General features: G+C 46.5%; 1 protein-coding gene across 2 annotated transcripts in view; it reads right to left on the reverse strand.

The window, feature by feature from the left end:
- Positions 1-2,231: 2,231 nt before the first annotated feature.
- LOC140187198 (inactive rhomboid protein 2-like) overlaps positions 2,232-27,620 on the reverse strand; it is an 85,769-nt gene continuing 60,380 nt past the window's right edge. Inside the window, exons 13-17 of one of the 2 annotated variants that reach the window (XM_072242263.1) lie at positions 19,886-19,980; positions 6,996-7,071; positions 5,329-5,429; positions 3,893-4,046; positions 2,232-2,462 (exon numbers count right to left, since the gene is read on the reverse strand). In XM_072242263.1, the coding sequence (XP_072098364.1) occupies positions 2,391-2,462; positions 3,893-4,046; positions 5,329-5,429; positions 6,996-7,071; positions 19,886-19,980 (498 nt within the window). In that variant the 3' untranslated portion in view covers positions 2,232-2,390. Of the gene's footprint in view, positions 2,943-3,892; positions 4,047-5,328; positions 5,430-6,995; positions 7,072-19,885; positions 19,981-27,620 lie in introns of both variants that reach the window. The other variant, XM_072242262.1, reaches the window with a different exon arrangement.

Here is a 27,620-nt window from a genome sequence, read left to right on the forward strand (position 1 = left end):
ACACACCCTGCTCTCGACACTCACCAGTCACCGTCACCCCCTGGTCTCTACACTCACCAGTCACCCCCCACACCCCCTGGTCCCTACACTCACCAGTCACCCCCAACACCCCCTGGTCCCTACACTCACCAGTCACACCCAACACCCCCTGGTCTCTACACTCACCAGTCACCTCCCACACCCCCTGGTCTCTACACTCACCAGTGATTGCCGCCCCACACACCCTGGTCTCGACACTCACCAGTCACCTCCCGCACCTCCTGGTCTCCACACTCACCAGTCACGGTCACTCCCTGGTCTCTACACTCACCAGTCACCACCCCCCCCCCACACCCCCTGGTCTCTGGACTCATCAATCACCCCCCACACCCACCGGTCTCTACACTCACCAGTCACACTCACACCCCCTGGTCTCTACACTCACCAATCACCATCACCCCCTGGTCTCTACACTCACCAGTCACCTCTTACACCCCCCAAGTCTCTACACTCACCAGTCACACTCACACCCCCTGGTCTCTACACTCACCAGTCACCATCACCCCCTGGTCTCTATACTCACCAGTCACCCCCCACACCCCCTGGTCCCTACACTCACCAGTCACCCCCCACACCCCCTAGTCTCCACACTCACCAGTCACCCCCTGGTCTCCACACTCACCAGTCACCGTCACCCCCTGGTCTCTACACTCACCAGTCACGGTCACTCCCTGGTCTCTACACTCACCAGTGACCGCCCCCCCACACCCCCTGGTCTCTACACTCACCAGTCACCTCCCGCACCCCCTGGTCTCCACACTCACCAGTCACGGTCACTCCCTGATCTCTACACTCACCAGTGACCGCCCCCCCACACCCCCTGGTCTCTACACATATCATTACCCCCCAAACCCCTAGTCTCTACACTCACCAGTCACCTCCCACACCCCCTGGTCTCTACACTCACCAGTTACCATCACCCTCTTGCTCAGCTTCATTACCTGAAACTAGTGTTGGGCAACAAAGAAACAGGCTCTGTTGTCCCTCATCTCCACGCCAACAATTGTACCATCTACACCAATCCTATTTGCCATGTCTTTCCAATCCTGAACAATGGTCTCAACCCAAAATATTGACCATTCATTCACTTCCACAGATGCTGCCTGGACCCCTTTTCCCCTACCCAGTGCGGACCCCTTTTCCCCTACCCAGTGCGGACCCCTTTTCCCCAATCCAGTGTGGACCCCTTTTCCCCTATCCAGTATGGACCCCTTCTCCTCTTTCGAGTGTGGACCCCCTTTTCCCCTGTCCAGCATGGACCCTTTTTCCCCTATCCAGTTTGGACCCCTTCTCCCCTATCCAGTGTGGACCCCTTTTCCCCTGTCCAGCGTGGGTCCCTTTTCCGTGTCCAGCGTGGACCCCTTTTCCCTGTCCAGCGTGGACCCCTTTTCCACTGTGCAGCGTGGACCCCTTTCCCCCTGTCCAGTGTGGGTCCTTTTTCCGTGTCCAGTGTGGACCCCTTTTCCCTGTCCAGTGTGGACCCCTTTTCCGTGTCCAGTGTGGACCCCTTTTCCACTGTGCAGCGTGGACCCCTTTCCCCCTGTCCAGTGTGGGTCCCTTTTCCGTGTCCAGTGTGGACCCCTTTTCCGTGTCCAGTGTGGACCCCTTTTCCGTGTCCAGTGTGGACCCCTTTTCCGTGTCCAGTGTGGACCCCATTTCCGTGTCCAGTGTGGACCCCTTTTCCATTGTGCAGCATGGACCCCTTTTCCACTGTCCAGCGTGGATCCCTTTTCCACTGTCCAGCGTGGATCCCTTCTCCACTGTCCAGCGTGGACCCCTTCTCCACTGTCCAGCGTGGACCCCTTCTCCACTGTCCAGCGTGGACCCCTTCTCCACTGTCCAGTATGGACCCCCTTTCCCCTGTCCAGTGTGGACCCCTTCTCCCCTATCCAGTATGGACCCCTTTTCCCCTGTCCAGTGTGGACCCCTTTTCCCTGTCCAGCGTGGATCCCTTTTCCCTATCCAGTATGGACCCCTTTTCCCCTGTCCAGCGTGGACCCCTTTTCCCTGCCCAGTGTGGACCCTTCTTCCCCTGTCCAGTGTGGACCTCTCTTCCCCTGTCCATTGTGGACACCATTCCCCTGTCCATTGTGGACCCCATTCCCCTGTCCAGCGTGCATGCTCAGTTAACATGGTGTCTGGCTGTGGGTTGGTGAGAACAGGGAAAATTTAAGGGTTGTACTCCCTGGCAAGCAAGTGGTGATTCAACTTCCTCATAAACTGACTTTAATATTACTTCCAGATTTTGTAGGAGGCAAGGTATTCAATGAGTACAAACAGTAAATTGGTCTTATTAAACATTGGATAAATATTGGTAGAGAAGTGCAGTGTTGAATGATATTCAGATACCCTCAGCTGGTCAATCCACAAAGCTTTTCTGCTAGCTTCCTGTAACCAGTTTGGCACAGCTTCCCTGGGTTGATCTGTGGAATTTAAAAAGGTCATTATCATCTCCAGCCAGGAGTACTGTCGATTATCCTTGTTCAGTGTACAATGTGATCCAGATCATATTTCTCGCAGAATGTGCTGGTGAATGGGACACATGTGAGGTATTCACACCACTGGCAATAAATGGGATACGCATAGAACCAGATCACCAGAGATGCAGAGAGTCCGACGAACATCAACAGGGAGCCAATAATCAATATTCGTTTCCTGTATTTGTCAGCCCGACCAAAGGTAATGTATGGTAAGAAGGCAAACGAGAGCAAGAAACCACTGAGAAACCCAAAGATATGGGCAATGTTGTCAATCCAAGGCAATAAGCCAACTGCGAAGAGAACCATTAGGATTCTGAGCTGCTTCATCAACGCTTTCCATGGCTTCTCCAAAACCTGCCAGCTCTGAAACAATTCTACAAAGAGGCAGGCTAGCAAACCAAACTGAGAACCTGCAGGTCCAACCTAATGTGCGAGGGAAAGACAAGATGGCATTACACAGAGTCTGCTGTGAACCTTTCTCTCCTTCCTTGTCATAGTGGTTTTACCCATCCTAAAGCTCTGGAACTTGCCCACCAACACCTCCCCGCAACTCTCCCATGCCTCTCCCTGCTCCATAGATCTTGCAATTCCCAGCATTACTCTGGATCACCGTCAAGTTCTGTCTCTAAGTGTTCCTAAGATGTTTTATGTGTAAAACATATTTTACTGTTTAAATGCAAGTAATGACACACAAAAGGGCCTGACCAGAGAACAATGGAAGTCAATCGTGGATCAGATGTTTCTTCCAAAATCATGGCCATCTACTCCAAATGTTCCAATTTCTTAATTCTGTTATTTCCTTCTTAAATGTGGTAATTGACACAATTTCAATGGCCATTGAGGTATCTTACTTTTGCAACGTTTTGATCCTTTCTATCTCTGCTGCCAAGCATTGCCAAAGACCTCCTCAACCCGGCACAGAAACAATGAGTTGATGGTTTCTATGTGTGTCATTGTTTTGCAATAACATTCAATCTTCACAATGCCCACTCCATGTTTAACAACCTCACTCAGGAAGCAGAGGGAGCCAGGACATACCCAGTGCCCATGGTGGGTTTGGAGAGATGCTTTTGCTGGGAATGAAGGCAAGACTACGAGGTGATGGAGCGGAAGGCAGGAGTTGGAAGTTACCAGTGCTCAGTAATGAGCCACCTCAGGTGCAGTCTGCAAGTTCAGCTGTTGCCTGGTTGTCACAGCTGAGTGCAGCAGAGGATCTCCCAGGCTGACCACCCAACATCCCTCTAAACTCTGTTCATGTTGTTCCCTTTCCCACACTCATTCCTTCACCACCCAACACATCCTAACAGCCCATCTACTGAGCTTTCCCCTTCCTCATCCCTTCTCCAATCACTCACCCCCAACAAACCCCATACCTCTGCTCTGTATGGCAGGAATATCGCACTGGCCAAGTTGCCAATAATTCCACTCAGGATATAGATGATTGAAATTCGCAGCCAGCCAGCCAGCATCTCCAGGTCCCGGAGGATAGTCAGATGGAAAATCACAGAGACCACACAATGGATAATCCTACACAATAGGGAGTGACGATGATGAGAGAGGGTGAGATGCAGAATGTGAAGAAGGAAATGTGAGAGAAGAAAGGAAGTGAAGGGGAGAGATTGTGTGAGAGAATGACAGGGCACAGAACAACTGCAGAAGAGACAAAGGGAAAGGGAGATTCAAGGATAGAGACATCAAAGACATCGCACGTTCCCACCCTGTCCCTCACACCACACATCACACACCCAGTCCCCCTCAAACTTCCCACAAACTATCCCCTTTGCACCACACGTCCCACGCCCTGTCCCCCCCACCACACTTCCCTCGCACTGTCCCCACACCACACGTCCCACGCCCTGTCCCCCCACACCACACGTCCCATGCCCTGTCCCCCCACACACCGCATGTCCCATACCCTGTCCCCACACCGCATGTCCCACGCCCTGTTCCCCCACACCACACGTCCCACGCCCCGTCCCCCCACACACATGTCCCACGCCCTGTCCCCCCACACACCGCATGTCCCATACCCTGTCCCCACACCGCATGTCCCACGCCCTGTTCCCCCACACCACACGTCCCACGCCCCGTCCCCCCACACACATGTCCCACGCCCTGTTCCCCCACACCACACGTCCCACGCCCCGTCCCCCCCACACACGTCCCACGCCCTGTCCCCCCACACACCGCATGTCCCATACCCTGTCCCCACACCGCATGTCCCACGCCCCGTCCCCCCCACACACATGTCCCATACCCTGTCCCCCCACACACCGCATGTCCCACACCCCGTCCCCACACCGCATGTCCCATGCCCTGTTCCCCCACACCACACGTCCCACGCCCTGTCCCCACACCACACGTCCCACGCCCTGTCCCCCCACACCACACGTCCCACGTCCCGTCCCCCCCACACACCACACGTCCCACGTCCCGTCCCCACACCACACGTCCCATGCCCTGTCCCCCCACACACCACATGTCCCACACCCCGTCCCCACACCACATGTCCCACGCCCTGTTCCCCCACACCACACGTCCCACGCCCCGTCCCCACACCACACGTCCCACGCCCTGTTCCCCCACACCACACGTCCCACGCCCCGTCCCCACACCACACGTCCCACGTCCCGTCCCCCCCACACACCACACGTCCCACGCCCCGTCCCCACACCACACGTCCCATGCCCTGTCCCCCCACACACCACATGTCCCACACCCCGTCCCCACACCACATGTCCCACGCCCTGTTCCCCCCACACCACACGTCCCATGCCCCTTCCCTCACTGTGAGCAGTTTATTTCTTACCCGGCATGAAGGAACAGGGAAAGCCAGAGCCTGTAGATCTGATCTGGAACATCTGGGTTTAGGAAAGGTAACAGACCACAGACGTCATCCATGCAATGGACCTGTGGCAGAACCTGGTGTCAGTTTGGAGGATTTTACAAAGGCACAAGAGATTCTGCAGATGCTGGAATCCAGAGCAACACACACAAACTGCTAGAGACGCTCAGTATGTAAGGAATATAGAGTGGACATTTTTGGTCAAGAAGCTTTATCAGGACTGGAATGTGAGGGGATAGAAGCCAGAATAAAGATGTGAGAGGGAGGGGCGAGGTGTGCAAGTTGTCAGGTGATAAATTAGACCAGGTGTGGTTGAAGGTGGGTAGGTGGAGTGGGGTGATGAAGTAGTCATCTGGGAGGTGATAGGTAGAAGAGGTAGTGGGCTGAAGAATAAGAATCTGATAGAGGAGAATGGATTATGGGAGAAAGGGAAGGAGGAGAGGACACAGAGGCTGGTGATGAACAGGGCTGAAGAAGAGAAGGGGTAAGAAGTGAGCCAGAATGGACAGTGTGAACACTGATTTCTCCCCCTTCCCCTTTTCTGTTCCCCATTTTGACTGAATGGACACTTTCATAATGTACACTCACATGATTCTACAGTTGAAAGCCCAGCTGTTAGACATTGGTTAACAACTGGTCTGTCTCTGTGGAAAAGAAACAGGGGTCTCTGAACTTTTGGTACAGTAACATTTGGTATTTCCAGGTTGACAACTGGACGGCAGATTCAGTTTAATGTGTATGAATGTTCCCAAACACAAAAAGACTGATTATTCTCTTAATTGTAATAGACCTGGTGACGGAATGAGGCATCATCCCCGGGTGTCCTGTTCACTAACGCTCAGCGGCAGAGGCCAGTTACTAGGCCTGAGTGAGGACGTGTGCTGTTTTGGCCTCTCATCTGAGAAAGGATGTCCTTGCCATTTGGAATGTGATGACGGTTTACTGTAGTAATTTCTAAGATAGTAGGACGGATAAAGGAAGAGAGACTGAGTTGGTACGATGAGTATAGGAGACTGAGACACCTCTCACAGGAACCGGTAAGATTCTAACAGGACAAGGACAATTAGGTCCAGGTAAGTTTCAGTCCTGAACCCATGTGGAGTTTGCAAATTCTCCTTAGGCATGACTTCCCCCAGCTTTTCCAGCCAAAGGCATGCAGGTTCATAGGTTAATTGGTCATGGTAGATTACCCCTAGTATGCAGGTGAGCGGTAGAACTTGGAGGGAGATGATGTGAATTAGGTGGGATTCAGGCAGGATTTGTATAAATAGGGTGAGGGCGGGTGCTTTTTGGTCTGCACAGATTCAATGGACCGAAGGGCATTTTCCTGTGCTGCATGTCTCTGTTACTCTCATGTTCCCAAAGAGGGAGTGCTGGGTCAAGACCACAGCCTCAGGATACAGGGCATGTTGTTTGGAATTTTCAATTATCTACAGATCGTGAAGCTGCACATTTCTCAGCAAGGCGGCAATGGATTATTAAATATCAAATACATTCAAGGAGATCAATATACAGAACACTATAAGTGCAAGGGTTATGGGGAAAAGACAGGGACAGAATACTGACATTTGATCATGTTCAACAATGGACCTTTGGGCCTAATGGCCTACTGTTAATGCTTCTGATGTTACCTGTGAACACAAGGTAGCCTCCTCATGAAAGTATCCATTTTTAAACTCACAGTACTCTCTGGTAGTAATCTCACACCTACATGAGAAAGAAGAGAAATAAAACAAGGAATTACAGAAGCCCATTTCTGCTCAGTTATTCATCAGCACTTTCCTGGATTATTCCTTCGATTCTCAAACATTGAGCAAATCTCAGTCTTTAATATCTGCTTCACATCCCTTGGCTAGAAATCTCCCCGCTCAGATGGATTTGAACATTAACACAATCTGGACATACTTAAGAGGCTGGGACATGCACGGTGGCGCAGAGGCTGTGTTATGCAAGTTCAAAGATTCTCGATAGAGAGAGCACAAGCAGGTAACGTGGTGAAGAAGACTTCATTAGTCAGAGCAGCGAAGTTCTGTTCCAACGTTACAACACATAGTCAGACCTCAGCTAGAGTACTATGTGCAGTCCTGATCACTAGACTACAGAGAGGAAGTATAGTGGCAGACGGCGTGCAGAGGAGATTCACCAAGATATTGCCTGACATGGAGAGCTTTAAGTATAATAGAGATTGGAGAGTCTAGGTCTATTGTACATGGAGCACAGGAAGCAAAGCTGAAACATGATTGCAGTACATAAAATTATGTGGCCTATAGCATAGACAACAGGAATATTTCTCACATCAGAAGTTAATGAAAACCAACAGATATAGATTGAGGGTGAGAAGGTGGAGATTTTGAGGGGATCTGAAAGAGAATTCAAGATACCTGGAATGCACTGTCAGCATGGGGGAAACAGAGATGTTGAAGCATTCAAGAGCTAAATGTTTGAATCGTCTAGGGACAGAGGTGTATACACAAATGCTGAAAGATGGATGCTAACGGTTAGCATGGGCAAGACGAGGTGAATGGTCTGTTTCTGGGCTTTGTGACCCTATCATTCCAACTCTATCCAGAACTGTTTATTACTTTGAGTCAGTGTTCCCCTTGTCCTAGGCACCCAGCCAGATGAAATATCATCCCTTCATTCAAATTGTCATCCCTTAACATTCTGTACATTTTCTTCTGTATTCCTCCAAACTCAGGAGAGTCCAAGACTGCTCTGCTAAATTTCTGCTGGAAGGACAAAGCCATCATCTTTGGAATCAATCTGATGAACCTTCACTCCCATTCCCTTCCATAGCTCGGAAAGAGTGTGGACATAAATCCCGCACACAATATTCAGATATAATCTCACCAGAGCATTCTTTACTCTTGTACTCAAATCCACTTGGTGTAAAGACAAAATACTGGTTGGTATCCTAATTACTTAATGTGCCTCCATGTCCACTTTTACTGATTTATATATGCTGTCAAGATGGCACCAGTGACCAAAGGAGTTTACAAAACTGCTACCTTCTTTTAAGTATGCTTCCACTCCTAAACTGCAAGCAATTGGGGACTGCAATTAATAAGAATACAAAATACCTGCAGTCAACAAGGTTGGGAATGGAGAGTGGGACCTAACGGCAGGGTATGGACCCAGAACTGATTAAAGCATTGAACAGGATTGAAATCAATGAGGATAAGAGCAGGAGACAAGTCAATGTTCAGTGTTGTCAGCCTGTGTTTGACCAGCCCCGCTCTCACTCACTGCTCCTGCTGGAAGGAAGTGTAGGAGTCGTGGGTCTCGAGCAAGGTTTGATTGGTGCAGTTTGTGCATTGGACCCATTTTTCGAGGATTCTGCAGTTCATGTTACATGTGTTTCTGGTTTCTAGTGACTTTTTTTATTGCTATTTTGCAAGTTTGGTTCCGGGTGTTTCAGCATGGACTGTCTCTGCAGCCTGCAGTCAATGAATGACATGGCACAAAATTGAACCAAACTGAATATTCCTAGACCATTTGAAGGACTCTATGGTTTAATGTTTAATATTCTGTGTGTTATTCACTCGTTTTTTTGCCATTTTCACAATTTGTTCTTTTCGCATGTTGGGTGTTTGATGTTCCACGGTCTTCCTTTGTTTCATGGCTGGCTGTAGAGAAGACGAATCTCAGGGATGAACACTGCATACATACTTTGATATGAGTGTAGTTTGAATCTTTGAAAAATGAAAAACAGGTCCTTCTGAACAGCAACATTTTTAAATTTAAAAATACTTCATTCTACAGTGGAGGTGATATGATAGAGTCTTTGCCCGTTCACTCAGCCTGTACATATCCTCTCCTCATGCTCCTCACACACCCTACTGCCATCAAGCTTTATATCATCAGCAAAACTAGATATGTTACACTTGATCCCCTCCTCTCCAAATTATTGATATAGATTGTGGACAGCAGGGTCAGCAGCATTCTTCTTGTTGGACAGAACGAGTCCCAAATGAAAAATAAAAATCTCTTCCTACTCTCTGCCCTTTGACAATCCATGCCGATATACCACCCAGTTTCATGTTCCAGCTTCATTCAGCAGTCTCAAGTGACACCTGAAAGGCCTTCAAAATGTTTAATCACACTCATTCACCCTCATCTGCCCGGCTTGTTGCAAACTCAAAAATATCTCTAGTACATTTCTTTTTCATACTTCAAAGTTGAATCTGCCCACCTCTTTTTTTTAAACTGCACTGTTACCATTACCTTAATAATAAATGCAAATTTTTTCCAGCCACTGGTGTCAGACTGACTGAACTGTCATTCCGTTTTCTCTCTTCCTCCTTTCTTCAGTTGTGAGATTACATTTGCCACCTTCCAGTCCAGAGAAGCTATTTTAGAATACATGGCATCTCCTTCTAACCCTTAGAGTGCAGTTCATTAGGATCCAAGACTTTTATTTGTTATTTAACCAATTAATATCTCCAATACTTGGTTTAAATTAGTGCTAATGTCTTCCAGCTCCTTACTTATTCCAGACCCTCCACAATTTAGGGGAAGATTTCTGTGGTATTTGCTCTCAGGGCAGGTGCAAGATTTGGTTTAATTAGAACATTGAGCCATAGAACATTACAGCACAGAAACAGTCCCTTCAGCCCATCCGGTCCATGCTGAACCATTAATCTGACCAGTCCCACCTGGACCATAACCCTCCAAACCCCTCCTCTCTATGTACCTATCTAAATGTCTTTTAGACGTTGTAATCAAACCCACAACCACCACTTCCATTGGCAGCTCTTTCCACATTCTCACCAGCCTGAATAAAAGTTCCCCTCATATTTTTCTTAAACACTTCACCTTCACCTTTAACCCCGACCTCTAATTCTAGTCTCACCAAACCTCAGTAGAAAAAGCCTGCTTGCATTCATCCTATTTATACCCTTCATATTTTTGTACACCTCTAACAAATCTCCCTTCATTCTCCCATGTTCCAGGGAATAAAGTCCGAATCTATTCAACCACCCCTTAAGCTCAGATCCTCAAGTCCTGGCAACGCCCTTGTAATTTTTTTTACACTCTTTCAATCTTATTTATATCTTTCCTGTAGATAGGTGAACAAAACTGCTCATAATACTCCAAATTAGACTTCACCAACATCTTATACAACTTCAACATAACACCCCAACTCCGTATTAAATACTTTGATTCATGAAGGCCAATGTGCCAAATACTTTCTTTATGACCCTATCTACCTATGACACCACTTTAGGGGTGTATGGGGTGTCAGGGAGGTGTAGCACCTCTGGTGGGGGAACATGTTGCGTCCTTTTCAAGGCGGTTAGTCCACCTTTGGTCCCCACCTGGCACTCAGCTCTCACCTGTGGCTCCCCATAGCTGTTTGCATGCGACAGCGGCCACACCCCGGGCAACGGCTTCGACAAGCCGGCTAAACCAGTTGAGGGTAGCCGACTGGTCTCAAACCCTCGGTGAGATAGGGAGTTGTCTATCCCAGCATGTGAAGACAGACTCTGGCGGACTGAGCAGACGAGACCTATGGAAGGTCCAATGGTCACGAAGGCCGTCTCTGCAAGCGTCGTGGAACGTGTAGAGCAGGACAAGACACAGAAGACGTCCTGGTCATCCACTGCGCCTAATCCCATCTTCAGCCGTCTAGACTCTGTCTTGCCACTGGATCCAGATGGGAATTGGGAAGAGAGAGTGAGGCTGACGCTGCGCAACTCTCCCTCACTTAAATCCAAATCACGCGCTAGTCTTGACACCATCATAATGGTGTTGAGGTCCTCATCGACGTCAACAATGGACGAACAACCATGACACCACTTTCAATGAATGGTGGACCTGTATTCCCAGATCCCCTTTTTTCTAACACACTCCTCAGTGCCCTACTGTTCACTGTGGAAGACCTACCCTGGTTAGTCCTACTGAAGTGCAACACCTCACACTTGTCTTCATTAAATTCCATCTGCCATTTTTCAGCTCGTTTTTCCAGCTGGTCGAGATCCCTCTGCAAGCCACGATAGCCTTCCTCACTGTCCACTATACCCCCAATCTTGATGTCATTCACAGATTTGCTCATCTAGTTAACCACAGTAGATTATTGATATAGATGACAAACAAGAAAGGAACCAGCACTGAACCCTGCGGCACAGGACCAGTCCTAGGCCTCCAGTCAGAGAGACATCCATTTACTACCACTCTCTGGCTTCTCCCACAAAGCCAATGTCTAATCCAATTTATACCTAATCTTGAATGCTGAGCAGCTGAACCTTCTTGACTAACCTCCCATGTGGGACCTCGTCAAGTGCCCATACAGACAACACCCATTGTCTTGCCTTCATCTACTTTGCTCGCAACTTCCTTGACAAACTCTCTACAATTGATTAGACAAGACCCATCACACATGAAGCCATATTGACTTTCCCGAATCAGTCAATGTCAATTGAGATACTCTTATATTGGGTCCCCTAGAATACCTTCCAGTAACTACCCCGCTACTGACGTCAGGCTCACCAGCTTTTACCTTCCTGGCTCATTGTTAGAGCCTTTAGAGTCATAGAAAGGCACAGCATAAAACAGGCCCTTTGGCCCATCTAGGCCATGCTGAAACCATTTAAACTGCCTATGCCCATCGACCTGCACTGGGACCATAGCCCTCCAGACCCCTACCATCCATGCACCTAACCAGGCTTCTCTTAAATGTTGAAATTGAGCTTGCACATACAACATGCTGGCAGCTCGTTCCACACTCTCAGGACCCTGTGAACATGAGTCTCCCTCATGTTTCCCTTAAACTTTTCATATTTCACCCTTCTACCATGACCTCTGGATGTAGTCCCACACAACCTCAGTGGAAACCAAAAGCTGTGGATGAACCAAGAGGTATGTCGTCTGCTGAAGGCTAGATCTGTGGCATTTAAGTCTGGCAACTCAGGCCTGTACCAGAAAATCAGGTACAATTTGCGGAGGGCTATTTCAAGGGCAAAGAGACTATTTCGAACGAGGTTGGAGGTGGCATTGGATGTACAACAACTCTGGCAGAGTTTGCAAGATATTACTTCCTACAAAGTGAAACCCAATAGCAGAAATGGCAGCGATGCTTCACTACCAGATGAACTCAACGCCTCTATGCCCTCCTTGAAAGGGAGAATATAACTAGAACTGTGAAGATCCCTGCTGCACCCGGTGACCCTATGATCTCTTGTCTCGGAGGCCAATGTTAGGCTGTCTTTAAAGAGGGTGAACCCTTGCAAGGCGGAAGGTCCCAATAGAGTACCTGGTAAGGCTCTGAAAGCTTGTGCCAACCAACTAGCGGGAGTATCCAAGGACATTTTCAACCTCTCACTGCTACAGGTGGATGTTCCACTTGCTTCAAAAAAGCAACAATTATACCAGTGCCTAAGAAGAATAGTATGAGCTGCCTTAATTTATCGTTCGGTAGCACTCACATCGACAGTGATGAAATGCTTTGAGAGGTTGGTCATGACTAGAATGAACTCCTGCCTCAGCAAGGACCTGGACCCATTGCAATTTGCCTATCACCCCAATAGCTCAACGGCATACGCGATCTCAATGGCTCTTCACACGGTCTTAAAACCACCTGGAGAATACAAACACCTATGCCAGGATGCTGTTCATTGATTATAACTCGGAATTTAACACCATCTTTCCCACACTCCTGATTGAGAAGTTACAGGAAATGGGCCTCTGTATCTCGCTCTCAATTGGATCTTCGACTTCCTAACCAGAAGACCACAATATGTGCGGATTGCTGATAATATCTCGTCCTTGCTGACGATCAACACTGACGCACCTCAAGGGTGCGTGCTTAGCCCACTGCTCTACTCTCTCGCTATCCCCATGACTGTGTGGCTGGGCAGAGCTCAAGCACCATCTGTAAATTTGCTGATGATACAACCATTACTGGTAGAATCTCAGATGGAGATGAGAGGGCGTACGGGAGGGAGATATACAAACTAGTGGAGTGGTGTCGCAGCAATGACCTTGCACTCATTGTGGACTTCAGGAAGGGTAAGACAAAGAAATACACACCAATATTCTCATGGAGGAATCAGAGGTGGAGTGAGTGAGCAGTTTCAAGTTCCTGGGTGTCAAGATCTCTGAGGACCTAACCTGTTCCCAACATATCAATGCAGATATAAAGAAGGCAAGATAGCGACTATACTTCATTAGGAGTTTGAAGAAATTTGGTATGTCAACAAATACACTCAAACTCTTCTATAGATGTACTGTGGAGAGCATTCTGACAGGCTGCATCACTGTCTGGTATGGAGAGGTGTTATTGCACAGGACCGAAAGAAGCTGCAGAGGTTTGTAAATCTAGTCAGCTCCATCTTGGGTACGGGACAGGAGGACCCAGGACACCTTCAACGAGCGGCATCTCAGAAAGGTAGCGTCCATTATTAAGGACCTCCAGCACCCAGGGCATGCCCTTTTCTCACTGTTACCATCACATAGGAGGCACAGAAGCCTAAAGGCACACACTCAGCGATTCAGGAACAGCTTCTCCCCCTCTACCATCCGATTCCTAAATGGACATTGAACCCTTGGACACTACCTTACTTTTTAATATATATTATTTCTGTTTTTTGCACGATTTTTAATCTATTCAATATACGTATACTGCAATTGATTTATTTATTATTTCATTTTATTTCTCTTCTATATTATGTATTGCATCGAACTGCTGCTGCTGCCAAGTTAAAAAATTTCATAACACATGCCGGTGATAATAAACCTGATTGTGATTCTGAAAAAGCCTGCTTGCATTTACCCTATCAATAACCCTCATAATTTTGTATACTTCTATCAAATCTCCTCTCAATCTTCCATGTTCCAAGGAATAAAGATCTAACCTATTCAATCTTTTCACAGGTCCACCAGACCTGGCAAAACCCTTGATAATTTTCTCTGTGCTCTTTCAACCTTATATACATCTTTTCTGTAGGTAGGTGACCAAAACTGCACACAATACTCCAAATTAGGGCTCAACAGTGTCTTATACAACTTTCTTAAACAACAGCACAGTATTCGCTATCCTTCAATCCTCCAGCACCTCACCTGTTGTTAAGGATAAGACCATAAGACATATGAGCAGAATTAGGCCATTCAGCCATAAGATATAGGAGCAGAAGTAGGCCATTTGGCCCATCCAGTCTGCTCCACCGTTCAATCACGGGCTGATCCAATTCTTCCAGTCATCCCCACTCCTCTGCCTTCTTCCCATACCCTTTGATGCCCTGGCTAATCAAGAACCCTCCCACTTAAGAATGCTGTGGACTCAATCTGAGATGTCCCTGATCCTGACACTTGGGAGGCAACAAACCATCTGGGAATCTCGCTTTCACCTATGGAACACCCTGTCTGTTCCCCAACCAATAAATCCCCTATCACAACAGCTTGTCTCCACTTCCGCCTTCCCATAGAGCCAGACTCAGTGCCACAGACTTCACACTGTGGCTCTTCTCTGCTAGATCGTTCCCTCAACAGTATCCAAATCAGTATACCTGCTATTGAGCAGAACAGTCACAGGGATCAGGGACATCTTGGATTGAGTCTGCAGCATTCTTAGGGTGAACTGCAAGAGGTCATGTTTCATGTCAGACCCAATGACATGGGTAGGGGTATTCTGCACTGGCAACCCATCCACTTTCCCCCTCTTGACAGTCACCCAATTATCTGTGTCCTGCACCTTGGGTTTAACTGTCTCCCTGTATCCCTCAGCCTCCCAAATGATCCAGAGTTCATCCCGTTTCAGCTCCAATTCCTTATTTTGCCATTTTGCTGTTCCCTTTTACAATGTTTCCTGTCTCAGTCCCACAATAACTCTGGACAACATTAAAAATATCCATGGAAGTTCACTCATCTTTATGCTTCTCGTCAATAGTCATAGTCATACTTTATTGATCCCGGGGGAAACTGGTTTACATTACAGTTGCACAATAATTAAATAGTAATGTAGTATTGTGTGTTCCCAGTACTGTGGCTGACTGTTTCTCTGATCAACATTGTCACTGCTTTCTCCTGTTGGCTGCAACTCGACCATTTTCCTGCTCTAATGTTTCAAAGCAATATACTTTGCCGTAAACCACATACCAGAAGCAGAATTTGGCCATTCAATTGATCAAATCTGCTCTGCCATTCAATCACGGCTGTCTATTCACCCACCATCTCTCCATAAGAATGGTATTTTAAAACAACTACTGACTAGCACATTGATTCACTGAACCTGTGACAAGACAGAGCTGTTGGAAGAACTCGGTCATCATGAACATTTAATGTGTTCCGTTCCAGTCACCCTGTTACAGGAAGTATGTTGAGGCTTTGAAGAAGGTGCAAAAGTGCTTTATCAGGATGCTGTCTGCATTAGAGGACACATGCTGTGATGAGAGGTTGGACAAACTTGGGTTGTTTTCTCTGGCTGAGAGGAGATCTGATAGAGGTTTATAAAATTGTGCAAAGTATAGATACAAAGAGCCAGTGTGTTTTTCCCGTAGTTGAAATGTCTAAAACCAGTAGGCATGCATTGAAGGTGAAACGGGCTAAGTTTAAAGGAGATGCGAGAAGCACATTTTTCCCTTCACAAGAACCTACCTTTGACTGTTTAGTTTAAAGCTCATCTCCAGTCCTACTTATTCAGTATTCTGGCACACTGGACCAAGCCCAGACTTTATTAGGAAGCTTAATGTAAAGGAACCCTGAGGAGGTAGTGATCATAGGATTGAATTCATACTGCAGTTTGAGAGGGAGAAGCATGAGTCACATGTATCAGTATCACACTAGAATAAAGGGAATTACAGAGGCATGGGAGAGGAGCTTGCCCAGGTGGATTGGAGGAGGACACTGGCAGGGTACGACGACAGAGCAGAGATGGCTGAAGTTTCTGGAAATAGTTCACAAGGCGCAGGATAGACATGTCCCATAAACGAAGTTGTTCTCAAATGGCAGGGCAAGGCAGCCGTGGCTGATAATGGAGGTCAAGGGCTGCATAAAAGCCAAGGAAAGGGCATATAAGATAGCCAAAGTAAGTGGGAAATTGGACAATTAGGAAGCTTTTAAAATCCAACAAAAGGCAACTAAAAAAGCTATAAGAAGGGAAAAGATGAAATATGATGGTAAACTAGCTAATAAAGTACAGCAGAATACTATATACAACTGAAAAAACTTTTAAAGAATAAAAGAGATATGAGAGTTGGTATTAGACCACTGGAAAATGATGCTGTTCAGGTAGTAATGGGGAACAAAGAAATGGCAGACAAACTTAAGGGGTACCTTACATCAGCCTTCACTGTGGAGAACAGTAGCCATGTGCCAGAGGTCTGTGCTAGGCAAACGAAAAGGTCTGAAGGTAGGTAGGTCACCTGGACTAGATGGACCACATCCCAGAGTCCTGAAAGATGATGCTGAAGAGATAATGGATGCATTGGTCATGATCTTTCAAGAATCACTTGATTCTGGCGTGGTCCCTGAGGACTGGAAAATTGCAAATGTCATTCCACTCTTTAAGAAGGGAGGAAGGCAAAAGAGAGGAAACTATAGGCCAGTTAGCCAAAATTCAGTGGTTAGGAAAGTGTTGGAGTCCATTAGTAAGGACGAGGTTTCAGGGTACATGGAGACTAATGATAAAACAAGCCAAAGTCAGCATGGTTTCTGTAAAGGGAAATCTTGCCTGACAAAATTGTTTGAATTCTTCGAGGAAGTAACAAGCAGGGTGGATAAAGGAGAAGTAGTGGATATCATTTACTTAGGTTTTAAGAAGGCATTTGATAAGGTGCCTCACATGAGGCTGCTCAACAAGATAACATCCTATGATGTTACAGGAAAGATATTGGCATGGATAGTGGAATGGCCGACAGGCAGGAGGCAGCAAATCAGAATAAAAGGGGCCTCTTCTGGTTGGCTGTCAGTAACCAGTGGTGTTCCTCAGGGATCAGTTTTGGGACTGCTACTTTTCACATTGTTTGTCAAAGATTTAGAAACTGGTATTGATGGCTTTGTGGCGAAGTTTGCGGATGATACAAAGATAGGTCAAGAGTTAGGTAGCGCTAGGGAAGCAATACAATTGTAGAGGACTAAGAGAAATTGGAAGAATAGGCAAAAAAGTGGCAGATGGAATACAGTGTTAGGAAATGCATGATAATGCATTTTGGTAAAAGGAACAATACTGCAGAGTATTATCTAAACGAGGAGAAAATTCAAATATCAGAGATGCAAAGGGACTTTGGGGTCCTCTTGCAAAACTCCCAGAAGGTTAGTTCATTGGTTTAATCTCTGGTAAAGGCAGCAAATGCAATGTTGGCATTTACTTCAAGGGGAATAGAATATAAAAACAAGGAGAAAATGCTGAGTCTTTATAAGACACACATCAGGCCGCACTTGGAGTATTGTCAGCAGTTCTGTGCCCCTTATCTCAGAAAGGGTGTGTTGTCATTGGAGAGACTCCAGAGGAGCTTCACAAGCATGATTCTGGGAATGAAGGGATTAACATAGGAGGTTTTGGCAGCTAGAATTTAGAACAATGCATGGGGATCTCATTGAAACCTACCAAATGTTGAAAGGACTAGACAGGGTGGATGTGAGGACAATATTCCCTCTGTTAGGGGTATCCAGAACGAGAGGACACAGCCTCACACTTAGGGTCAATCTTTTAGAACAGAGGTAAGGAGGATTTTTTCTAAGCCAAAGAGTGGTGAATCTGGTTGAAAGCTCTGCCACAACCTACGGTGGAGGCCAAGTCCGTGGGGACATTTAAAGTGGAAGTTGATAGATTACTGATTGGTTGGGGCATCAAGAGATATGGTGACAGGACAGGTGTATGGGGTTGAATGGGATTCGAGATCAGTCATGATGAAATGGTGGAGCAGATTCGATGAGCTGAGTGGCCAAATTCTGCTCCGATGTCTTATGGTCTAAGCCTGATGCATGTAGCCCATCCCAATGGAACAACAGGGTCACAAGAGACTGTAGATACTGAAATCTGGAGAAACATCAAACACAGTGGGTCAGGCAGCATCTGAGGGAAAAGGAATTGTCAATGTTTCAGGTTGAGACCCTGCATGTGGATAGCTTCCACTCTCCCCACTGTCCCAGGAGTTAAAACACATTCCTCCCACACTGATCTCTGATCTGTATACTCAACTCTTTGACTTAATTGATCCAATGCAAATTTCTACATGGCTCAGATCAGACATGATCACCTTTGTGAATCCCTTTGTTAGTTTGACTGCCCCCACCCTCCACCTGCCCATTTTACCATGGCAGAAATCCCTCCTGTATCATCTTGAATTCATTGGTTCCCATGGGGAGGGGGGGAGGGAACACCAAGAATCTTTACCCTCCCACTCCTCCCCCAGCCCAGGATGTCCACAGCTTCAGACAACAGTATCCGATCATCCTGACCCTCCACTACTTCTGCACGCTCTTCATTCCCTCAGTGTGCCCTGCCTTTCCCCATACTAGAGTGCGGTTGTCTATTGGTCCCCACTCTCAAAATGCCAGGCTAGAAGAGGAAAGAGACTTATACATGTTGGATAAAATTCAAAACTTCCTTCTGGATATCCAAATCTGCTTCGTTCAGAACCCATCCACCCATTTGAATCTTTCCTTCCAACACTCGCCTACTGTACCTGGGCAATTTCAGTGTTTGTACAGACACTTCTTCAATGCTGTCAGCGACTCTGTCCCCACCACTTTCCTCAACAGTGTGTTCCATGTTCTCATCCCTCTCCAGGGGAAGAAGGTACCCTTCATATCCTCTCTACACCTCTTACCCCTCATCTTAAATGTTTTGATAAGTTCTCTGCAGGTTAATATATCTATATCCCTCATAATTTTACATGCCTTAATCATGTGCCTCTCTGTTCGAAGGAGAACCTCTCTAGTCTCTCTAAGTAACTGAATGGCTGTGTGCCAAGGAACATCCTGGTGAAACTGCTCTATTGCCATTCTAGCACTGTCACTACAAACACCCGATGAAGGTCTGCACCCAAAACATTAACTGTCCATTTCCCTTCACAGATGCTGCCTGACCACTGAGTTTGGATTTGATTGCAGGTTCTAACATATGCTGTCTCTCACGTGCCCATATCTCTCCTATAGTGTAGTGACCAGAACAAGCACTGTGATACTCCGGTCTCTCTCCTGACTGACTAATCATGAAGTGTCTAATTGAAGGAGTGCAACTACTGCTTGGAATCAAGTGACCAGGTAACATTCTTCTTCATGGTGCTATGCAATGCCTGACTTTTGCTCAGCTGAACATCCTCTAGCTCCAGAAACAGTCTGTAGATGATGTCACCACATTGGCCTCCATTAGCTACAACCATTGTACTGCAATCACAACATACCATCTGGCTTGTCAAACCTGCCTCAATTTACTTTATTTAATTTAACTCAATTATCTTTTGAACTATTAAGTGAAGCAATTGTCTTTACCTCATGGAAGTCCTTTACTCAGCAAACATACACTGTGGACAATGTATTCAGTGAGAAACCAGTGGAAACCGTGCTTTGGAGGATCACCCACCTTCCCTTTGTGCCGATACAGCAGGGTCTTCCTTTGATGGCACAGTCCATGTGTTTGAGTCCGGTATGGTTCCCCTGGGACTGGAAGGTACAAATCTGCACAAACAGAGTTAGTCCACCTCTGGTCCAAATTCATCTCTAAGCTGAAACCCACCAACATTTCAGCCTTACAGAATCACAGAACACAGAAACTGTCCCTTTGGCCCATCACTCCTATGCCTACAATTACCCACCCACATGAGCTCTTCCCCAGCATTTGGTCCCAATCTCTACCTCAATGCTTCAAGTGCCGACCGAAGCACTTCTTAAATGTGAAAGTGTCTGCCTCTACCATCCCCTCAGGCAGTGTGTTCCAAATTCCAGCCATCCTCTGGGGAAGCCAACTACCTCCTCAGATACTTCCTGAAACTCTCACTTATTAAACCTCTGCTCTGAAACACAACTGCTGTCAAAATGTTTCCTACAATCTGTCAGAACCTGTTACATCAAGTCACAGTTTTACAAAATGTTGCTTAAGCTGCACTCAGGGTACTGTGCATGGTTTTGGTTAACACACTACAGGAAAGAGAGGCAGAAACAAGGAGGATCGCCAGACACTGTTCCCATATCAGGGAGTCTAAGACTACAGAGCAGAGGTTTAAGATGAGAGAAAGGAGATTTAAAGGGGATCCAAGGGAGAAAATTTCATGCCAAGAGTAGCTGGTAAATGGAATACGCTGCCAAAGGAAGTGACGGAGGTAACAACAGAGGCGGTGGACATTGTCTATGTGGACTTTAGCAAAGCCTTTGACATAGTCCCACATGGGAGGCAGCTCTGGATGGTTCAGTTGCTAGGCATTGAGGATAGCGTAGTAAACTGCATTCAATGTTGGCTTTGCAGAAGAAGCCAGTGGTCGGCAGTAGACGGTTGTCGATCTGACAGGAGGTCTGTGACTAGTGGTGTGCCATAGGGATCCATCTTGTTTATCATCTTCAGTACATTAATCACTTAAATGATAATGTGGTAGGCTGGATCAGCAAATTTACAGATGACATCAAGTTTGAGGGCATTAAGGATGGCAAGGAAGACTATCAAAGTTTGCAGCAGGATCTGATCCAGCTGGAAAAATGGCCTAAAAAAATTAGCAGATGGAATTTACTGTTGGCAAGTGCAAGCTGTCCTCTTTTGAGCCAAGGCACCGCAGTCAGTGACAGACATTCAGTCACTGTGGCTCCTCCCTGCTACGTTGTCCCCCTCAACAGTATCCAGAATGGTCTCCTTATTATTGAGGGGAATGGCCATAGGGGTACTCTGCACTGACACCCCATTTCCCTTCCTTCTCCTGAAAATCACCCTGTAGCCTAGGGATGACTACTTCGCCAAAATTTGATGAGCCAAAGCCAAAACCAAAGCCAAAGCTTCCCCGGTCACACAATGGCCACTCCACCTGCACCTGCCTTATTTTTATTTGGCCTTTCTTATGAATTCTGTTCACTGATTGGGCACAGACCAACTTTGCCACAAAACACTACCTTTTTAAATCCTCAGCTGTGGACCTGTGAGAAGTTGCCTCATCTCATGCTCCCATTCACTGATTTTGTACTTGGAATAGTCCATCAAGCATTCTCTCCCTCCCCCCACGCAACTGCTCATATTGTACACAGGAAGATCCCACCAACCACTCCCTGACCCTTCCCTCAGCCTACCTATACATTGGTAGACTGCTCAACAATATCCCCAGCCTACCTTCTCATATATATAGACAGTGTGGCTGGGGTGAAAATAAATGATATTGAAAGTTTAAGCAAATTGCTGATAGAAAGGTTGTGAGTGGTGGTAAAAATCTTCTGAAGTATATATATTTCAATGCTAGGAGTATTGCGGGGAAGGCGGATGAGTTGAGGGCATGGATTGACACGTGGAATTATGATGTTGTAGCAATTAGTGAAACTTGGCTACAGGAGGGGCAGGACTGGCAGCTTAATATTCCAGGGTTCCGATGTTTCAGATGTGATCGAGGCAGAGGGATGAAAGGTGGGGGAGTAGCATTGCTTGTTAGGGAAAATATTACAGCAGTGCTCAGGCAGTACAGATTAGAGGGCTTGTCTACTGAGTCCTTATGGGTGGAGCTGAGAAACAGGAAAGGAATGGCCACATTATTGGGATTGTATTACAGACCACCCAATAGTCAACGAGACTTGGAAGAGCAAATCTGCAGAGAGATAGCAGGCAACTGCAGGAAACATAAAGTTGTGGTGGTAGGGGATTTTAATTTTCCATACATTGATTGGGACTCCCATACTGTTAGGGGTCTAGATGGTTTAGAGTTTGTAAAATGTGTTCAGGATAGTTTTCTAAATCAGTTTGTAGAGGGACCAACTAGAGGGGAAGCAATATTGGATCTCCTGTTAGGAAACGAATTAGGGCAAGTGACAGAAGTCTGTGTAGGGGAGCACTTTGGTTCCAGTGATCATAACACCATTAGTTTCAATTTGATCATGGACAAGGATAGATCTGGTCCTAGGGTTGAGGTTCTGAACTGGAAGAAGGCCAAATTTGAAGAAATGAGAAAGGATCTAAAAAGTGTGGATTGGGACAGGTTGTTCTCTGGCAAAGATGTGATCGGTAGGTGGGAAGCCTTCAAAGGGGAAATTTTCAGAGTGCAGTGTTTGTATGTTCCTGTCAGGATTAAAGGCAAAGTGAATAGGAATAAGGAACCTTGGTTCTCAAGGGATATTGCAACTCTGATAAAGAAGAAGAGGGAGTTGTATGAAATGTATAGGAAACAGGGGGTAAATCAGGTGCTTGAGGAGTATAAGAAGTGCAAGAAAATACTTAAGAAAGAAATCAGGAGGGCAAAAAGAAGACATGAGGTTGCCTTGGCAGTCAAAGTGAAGGATAATCCAAAGAGCTTTTACAAGTATATTAAGAGCAAAATGATTGTAAGGGATAAAATTGGTCCTCTTGAAGATCAGTGTGGTCGGCTTTGTGCGGAACCAAAGGAAATGGGGGAGATCTTAAATAGGTTTTTTGCGTCTGTATTTACTAAGGAAGCTGGCATGAAATCTATTGAATTGAGGAAATCAAGTAGTAGGATCACGGAAACTGTACAGATTGAAAAGGAGGAGGTGCTTGCTGTCTTGAGGAAAATTAAAGTGGATAAATCCCCGGGACCTGACAGAGTGTTCCCTCGGACCTTGAAGGAGACTAGTGTTGAAATTGCGGTGGCCCTGGCAGAAATATTTAAAATGTCGCTGTCTACGGGTGAAGTGCCGGAGGATTGGAGAGTGGTTCATGTTGTTCCATTGTTTAAAAAAGGATCGAAAAGTAATCCGGGAAATTATAGGCCGGTGAGTTTAACGTCAGTAGTAGGTAAGTTATTGGAGGGAGTACTAAGAGACAGAATCTACAAGCATTTGGATAGACAGGGGCTTATTAGGGAGAGTCAACATGGCTTTGTGCATGGTAGGTCATGTTTGACCAATCTGTTGGAGTTTTTCGAGGAGGTTACCAGGAAAATGGATGGAGGGAAGGCAGTGGATATTGTCTACATGGACTTCAGTAAGGCCTTTGACAAGGTCCCGCATGGGAGGTTAGTTAGGAAAATTCAGTCGCTAGGTATACATGGAGAGGTGGTCAATTGGATTAGCCATTGGTTCAATGGAAGAAGCCAAAGAGTGGTAGTAGAGAATTGCTTCTCCGAGTGGAGGCCTGTGACTAGTGGTGTGCCACAGGGATCAGTGCTGGGTCCATTGTTATTTGTCATCTATATCAATGATCTGGATGATAATGTGGTAAATTGGATCAGCAAGTTTGCTGATGATACAAAGATGGGAGGTGTAGTAGACAGTGAGGAAGGTTTTCAGAGCCTGCAGAGGGACTTGGACCAGCTGGAAAAATGGGATGAAAAATGGCAGATGGAGTTTAATACTGACAAGTGTGAGGTATTGCACGTTGGAAGGACAAACCAACGTAGAACATACAGGGTTAATGGTAAGGCACTGAGGAGTGCAGTGGAACAGAGGGATCTGGGAATACAGATACAAAATTCCCTAAAAGTGTCGTCACAGGTAGATAGGGTCGTAAAGAGAGCTTTTGGTACATTGGCCTTTATTAATCGAAGTATTGAGTATAAGAGCTGGAATGTTGTGATGAGGTTGTATAAGGAATTGGTGAGGCCAAATCTGGAGTATTGTGTTCAGTTTTGGTCACCAAATTACAGGAAGGATATAAATAAGGTTGAAAGAGTGCAGAGAAGGTTTACAAGGATGTTGCCGGGACTTGAGAAACTCAGTTACAGAGAAAGGTTGAATAGGTTAGGACTTTATTCCCTGGAGCGTAGAAGAATGAGGGGAGATTTGATAGAGGTATATAAAATTATGATGGGTATAGATAGAGTGAATGCAAGCAGGCTTTTTCCACTGAGGCAAGGGGAGAAAAAAACCAGAGGACATGAGTTAAGGGTGAGGGGGGAAAAGTTTAAAGGGAACATTAGGGAGGTCTTCTTCACACAGAGAGTGGTGGGAGTATGGAATGAGCTGCCAGACGAGGTGGTAAATGCGGGTTCTTTTTTAACATTTAAGAATAAATTGGACAGATACATGGATGGGAGGTGTATGGAGGGATATGGTCCGTGTGCAGGTCAGTGGGACTGGGCAGAAAATGGTTCGGCACAGCCAAGAAGGGCCAAAGGGCCTGTTTCTATGCTGTAGTTTCTATGGTTCTATGGTTCTATTGTACATAGGAAAATCCCACCTATCACTCCCCTGCCCTAGCCTACCTTCTGATATTGTACATAGGATGTGAACAATTCAACTACTTCCTTGCTGCCTTCTCAGGTGCTGGAAAAATTAATTCCAGTTGGAAAGAGCTCAGAACCGAGGTGTTCAATGATTGGAGTACTGCGCAGTCGCAACAGGAACGTTCCTGCACAAATTCAAGAAAGAGCTTGAAAAAGCAGCAAGTTTTTCAACAGGAGTCGTTGATTGGAGTATTTCTTTTAAGAACCCAGTCTCTATAAAAGAGAGCTACCACCTAGTGGAGCTGAGCGTGGGACTGGTCATCGTTTGAGTAGTCTTGAATCAGAGTAGGAAGGCTTTGGCAAGAACAGATGGAGACTAGGTAAGTTTGTTCCTTATTTCTTATTTAACTTTAGAGAGAACAGGGGGTATGTCTACAGAACCAGTGTTCCATTCCGGGTGTCAGATGTGGGATTTTCAGGAGACTCCCAGCCTCCCCGATGCCCACATCTGTGGCAAGTGCACTGAGATACAGCTCCTTAGAGACCATGTTAGGGAACTGGAGCTGCAGCTCGATGACCTTTGGCTTGTTAGAGTAAGTGAAGCAGTGACAGACAGGAGTTACTGGGAAGTAGTCACCCCAGACAGATAAATAGGTGACTGTCAGGAGAGGGCAGGAAAAACATCAGATAGTGGAGAGCACCACTGTGGCCATCCCCCTCAACAATAACTACTCCATTTTGAGTACTGTTGGGGGGACGACCTACCCTGGGAAGGAACAGTGGCCGTGCCTCTGGCACTGAATCTGGCCTTGTGGCTCAGAAGAGTAGGGCACAGAAGAGGCTGGCAGCAGTGATATGGGAATCTATAGTCAGAGGATAGATAGGTGATTCTGTGGATGCAAAAAGGAAACACAGATGGCAGTTTGCCTCCCAGATGCCAGGGTCTGAGATGCTTCTGGACACATCCACAATATCCTGAAAAGGGAGGGTAAGCAGCCAGAAGTCATGGTATATATTGGTACCAATGACATAGGTAGAAAAAGGGATGAGGCTCTGACAAAAGAATACAGGGAGTTAGGAAGGAAGCTGAGAAGCAGGACCTCAAGGGCAGTCATCTCAGGATTGCTGCCTGTGCCATGCAACAGTGAGGTGGCAGATCAATGCATGGTTGAAGAATTGGAGCAGGGGTCAGGGATTCAGACTTAGGGATAATTGGGACCTCTTGTGGGGCAGCTGTGACCCTATAAAAGGAATGGGTTGCACTTGAATCTGAGAGGGACCAATATTCTTTACTAGAGCTGTTGGGAGTGGCTTCAGCTAATATGGCAGTGGAGTGGGAACCAGGATAAATGCACGTAGCTTTTGGAAGAAGGTGGATGAACTCTGGTGCAATTAGAGATTGGTCGGTATGACATTGTAGGCATCGCTGAGTTGTGGCTGAAAGGAGGCCACAGCTGGGAGCTGAACATCAAAGGACAGGCAGGAAGGCATAGGCGGTGGTGTGCCTCTGTCAGTAAGAGATGGAATTACATTTTAGAAAAAGGTGACACAGGGTCAGAAAATGTTGAATCTTTGTGGGTGAAGTTAAGAAATTGCATGTGGGTAAAAAAAAAACACATTATGGGAATCATATATAGGCCTCCTAATAGTAGCCAAGATGTTGGGTTGAGGTTGCAAAGGGAGCTGGAAAAAGCATTTAAGGGTAATGACACAATTGTAATGGGGACTTCAACATGAAAGGGATTGGGAAAGTCAGGTTGGTGACTGATTGCAAGAGAGGGAATTTGTTGAATGCCTATAAGATGGCATTTTAGAGCAGCTTGTGCTTGAGCCTACTCAGGGAAAGGCGATCTTAGATTAAGTGTTGTGTAATAACCCAGGTCTTACTAGGGAGCTTAATGTAAAGCAGTGGTCATAATATGATCAAATTCATACCGCAATTTGAGAGGGAGAATCATAAGCTACATGTATCAATATTTCAATGGAATAAGAAGGCATGGGATCCAGGGAAGTTTGGCCAGGTGGATTCAGAATTGGCTTGCCTGCAGAAGGCAGAGGGTGGTGGTGGAGGGAGTACATTCAGATTGGAGGGTTGTGACTAGTGGTGTCCCACAAGGATCTGTTCTGGGACCTCTACTTTTCATTATTTTTATTAATGACCTGGATGTGGGGGTAGAAGGGTGGGTTGGCAGGTTTGCAGACGACACAAAGGTTGGTGGTGTTGTAGTTAGTGTAGAGTATTGTCAAAGATTGCAGAGAGACATTGATAGGATGCAGAAGTGGGCTGAGAAGTGGCAGATGGAGTTCAACCCAGAGAAGTGTGAGGTAGTACAATTCGGAAGGACAAACTCCAAGGCAGAGTACAAAGTAAATGGCAGGATACTTGGTAGTGTGGAAGAGCAAAGGGATCTGGGGGTACATGTCCACAGATCCCTGAAAGTTGCCTCACAGCTTTCCCAAAATCTCTATGTTTTTTCCACCTCTCATACATTCCCCTATATCGCTGTGCGCGAAACCACGGCGAATAAGGGGAAGCTATGCGAAGTGTATGAAAACACAGCGATATAGGGGAAGGTATGAGAAGTGCGCGAAAACACATCGATATAGTGGAAGGTATGCGAGGTGCGCGAAAACACAGCGATATAGGGGAAGCTACGAGAGGTCTGTGAGAAAACGCGTTATAGGGGCAGGTATGAGAGGTGCGCGAAAACACATCGATACAGGAGAAGCTACGAGAGGTGCGCGAACTCATCGATATAGTGGAAGGTATGAGAGGTGCGCAAAAACTCAACGATATAGCGGAAGGTATGCGAGGTGCGCGAAAACACAGCGATTTTGGGGAAGCTATGAGAGGTGCGCGAAATCATGGCAATATAGAGGAAGCTATCAGAGCGGAGCGTTATCTGAGCGATATATGGGACGGTATGAGAGGTGCACAAAAACACAGCGATATAGGGGAAGCTATGGGAGGTGCGCGAAAACATAGCGATATAGGGAAAGCTATGAGAGGTGCGC

The sequence above is a fragment of the Mobula birostris genome, chromosome 24 (assembly GCF_030028105.1).
Source record: "Mobula birostris isolate sMobBir1 chromosome 24, sMobBir1.hap1, whole genome shotgun sequence".
Lineage (NCBI taxonomy): Eukaryota > Metazoa > Chordata > Chondrichthyes > Myliobatiformes > Myliobatidae > Mobula > Mobula birostris.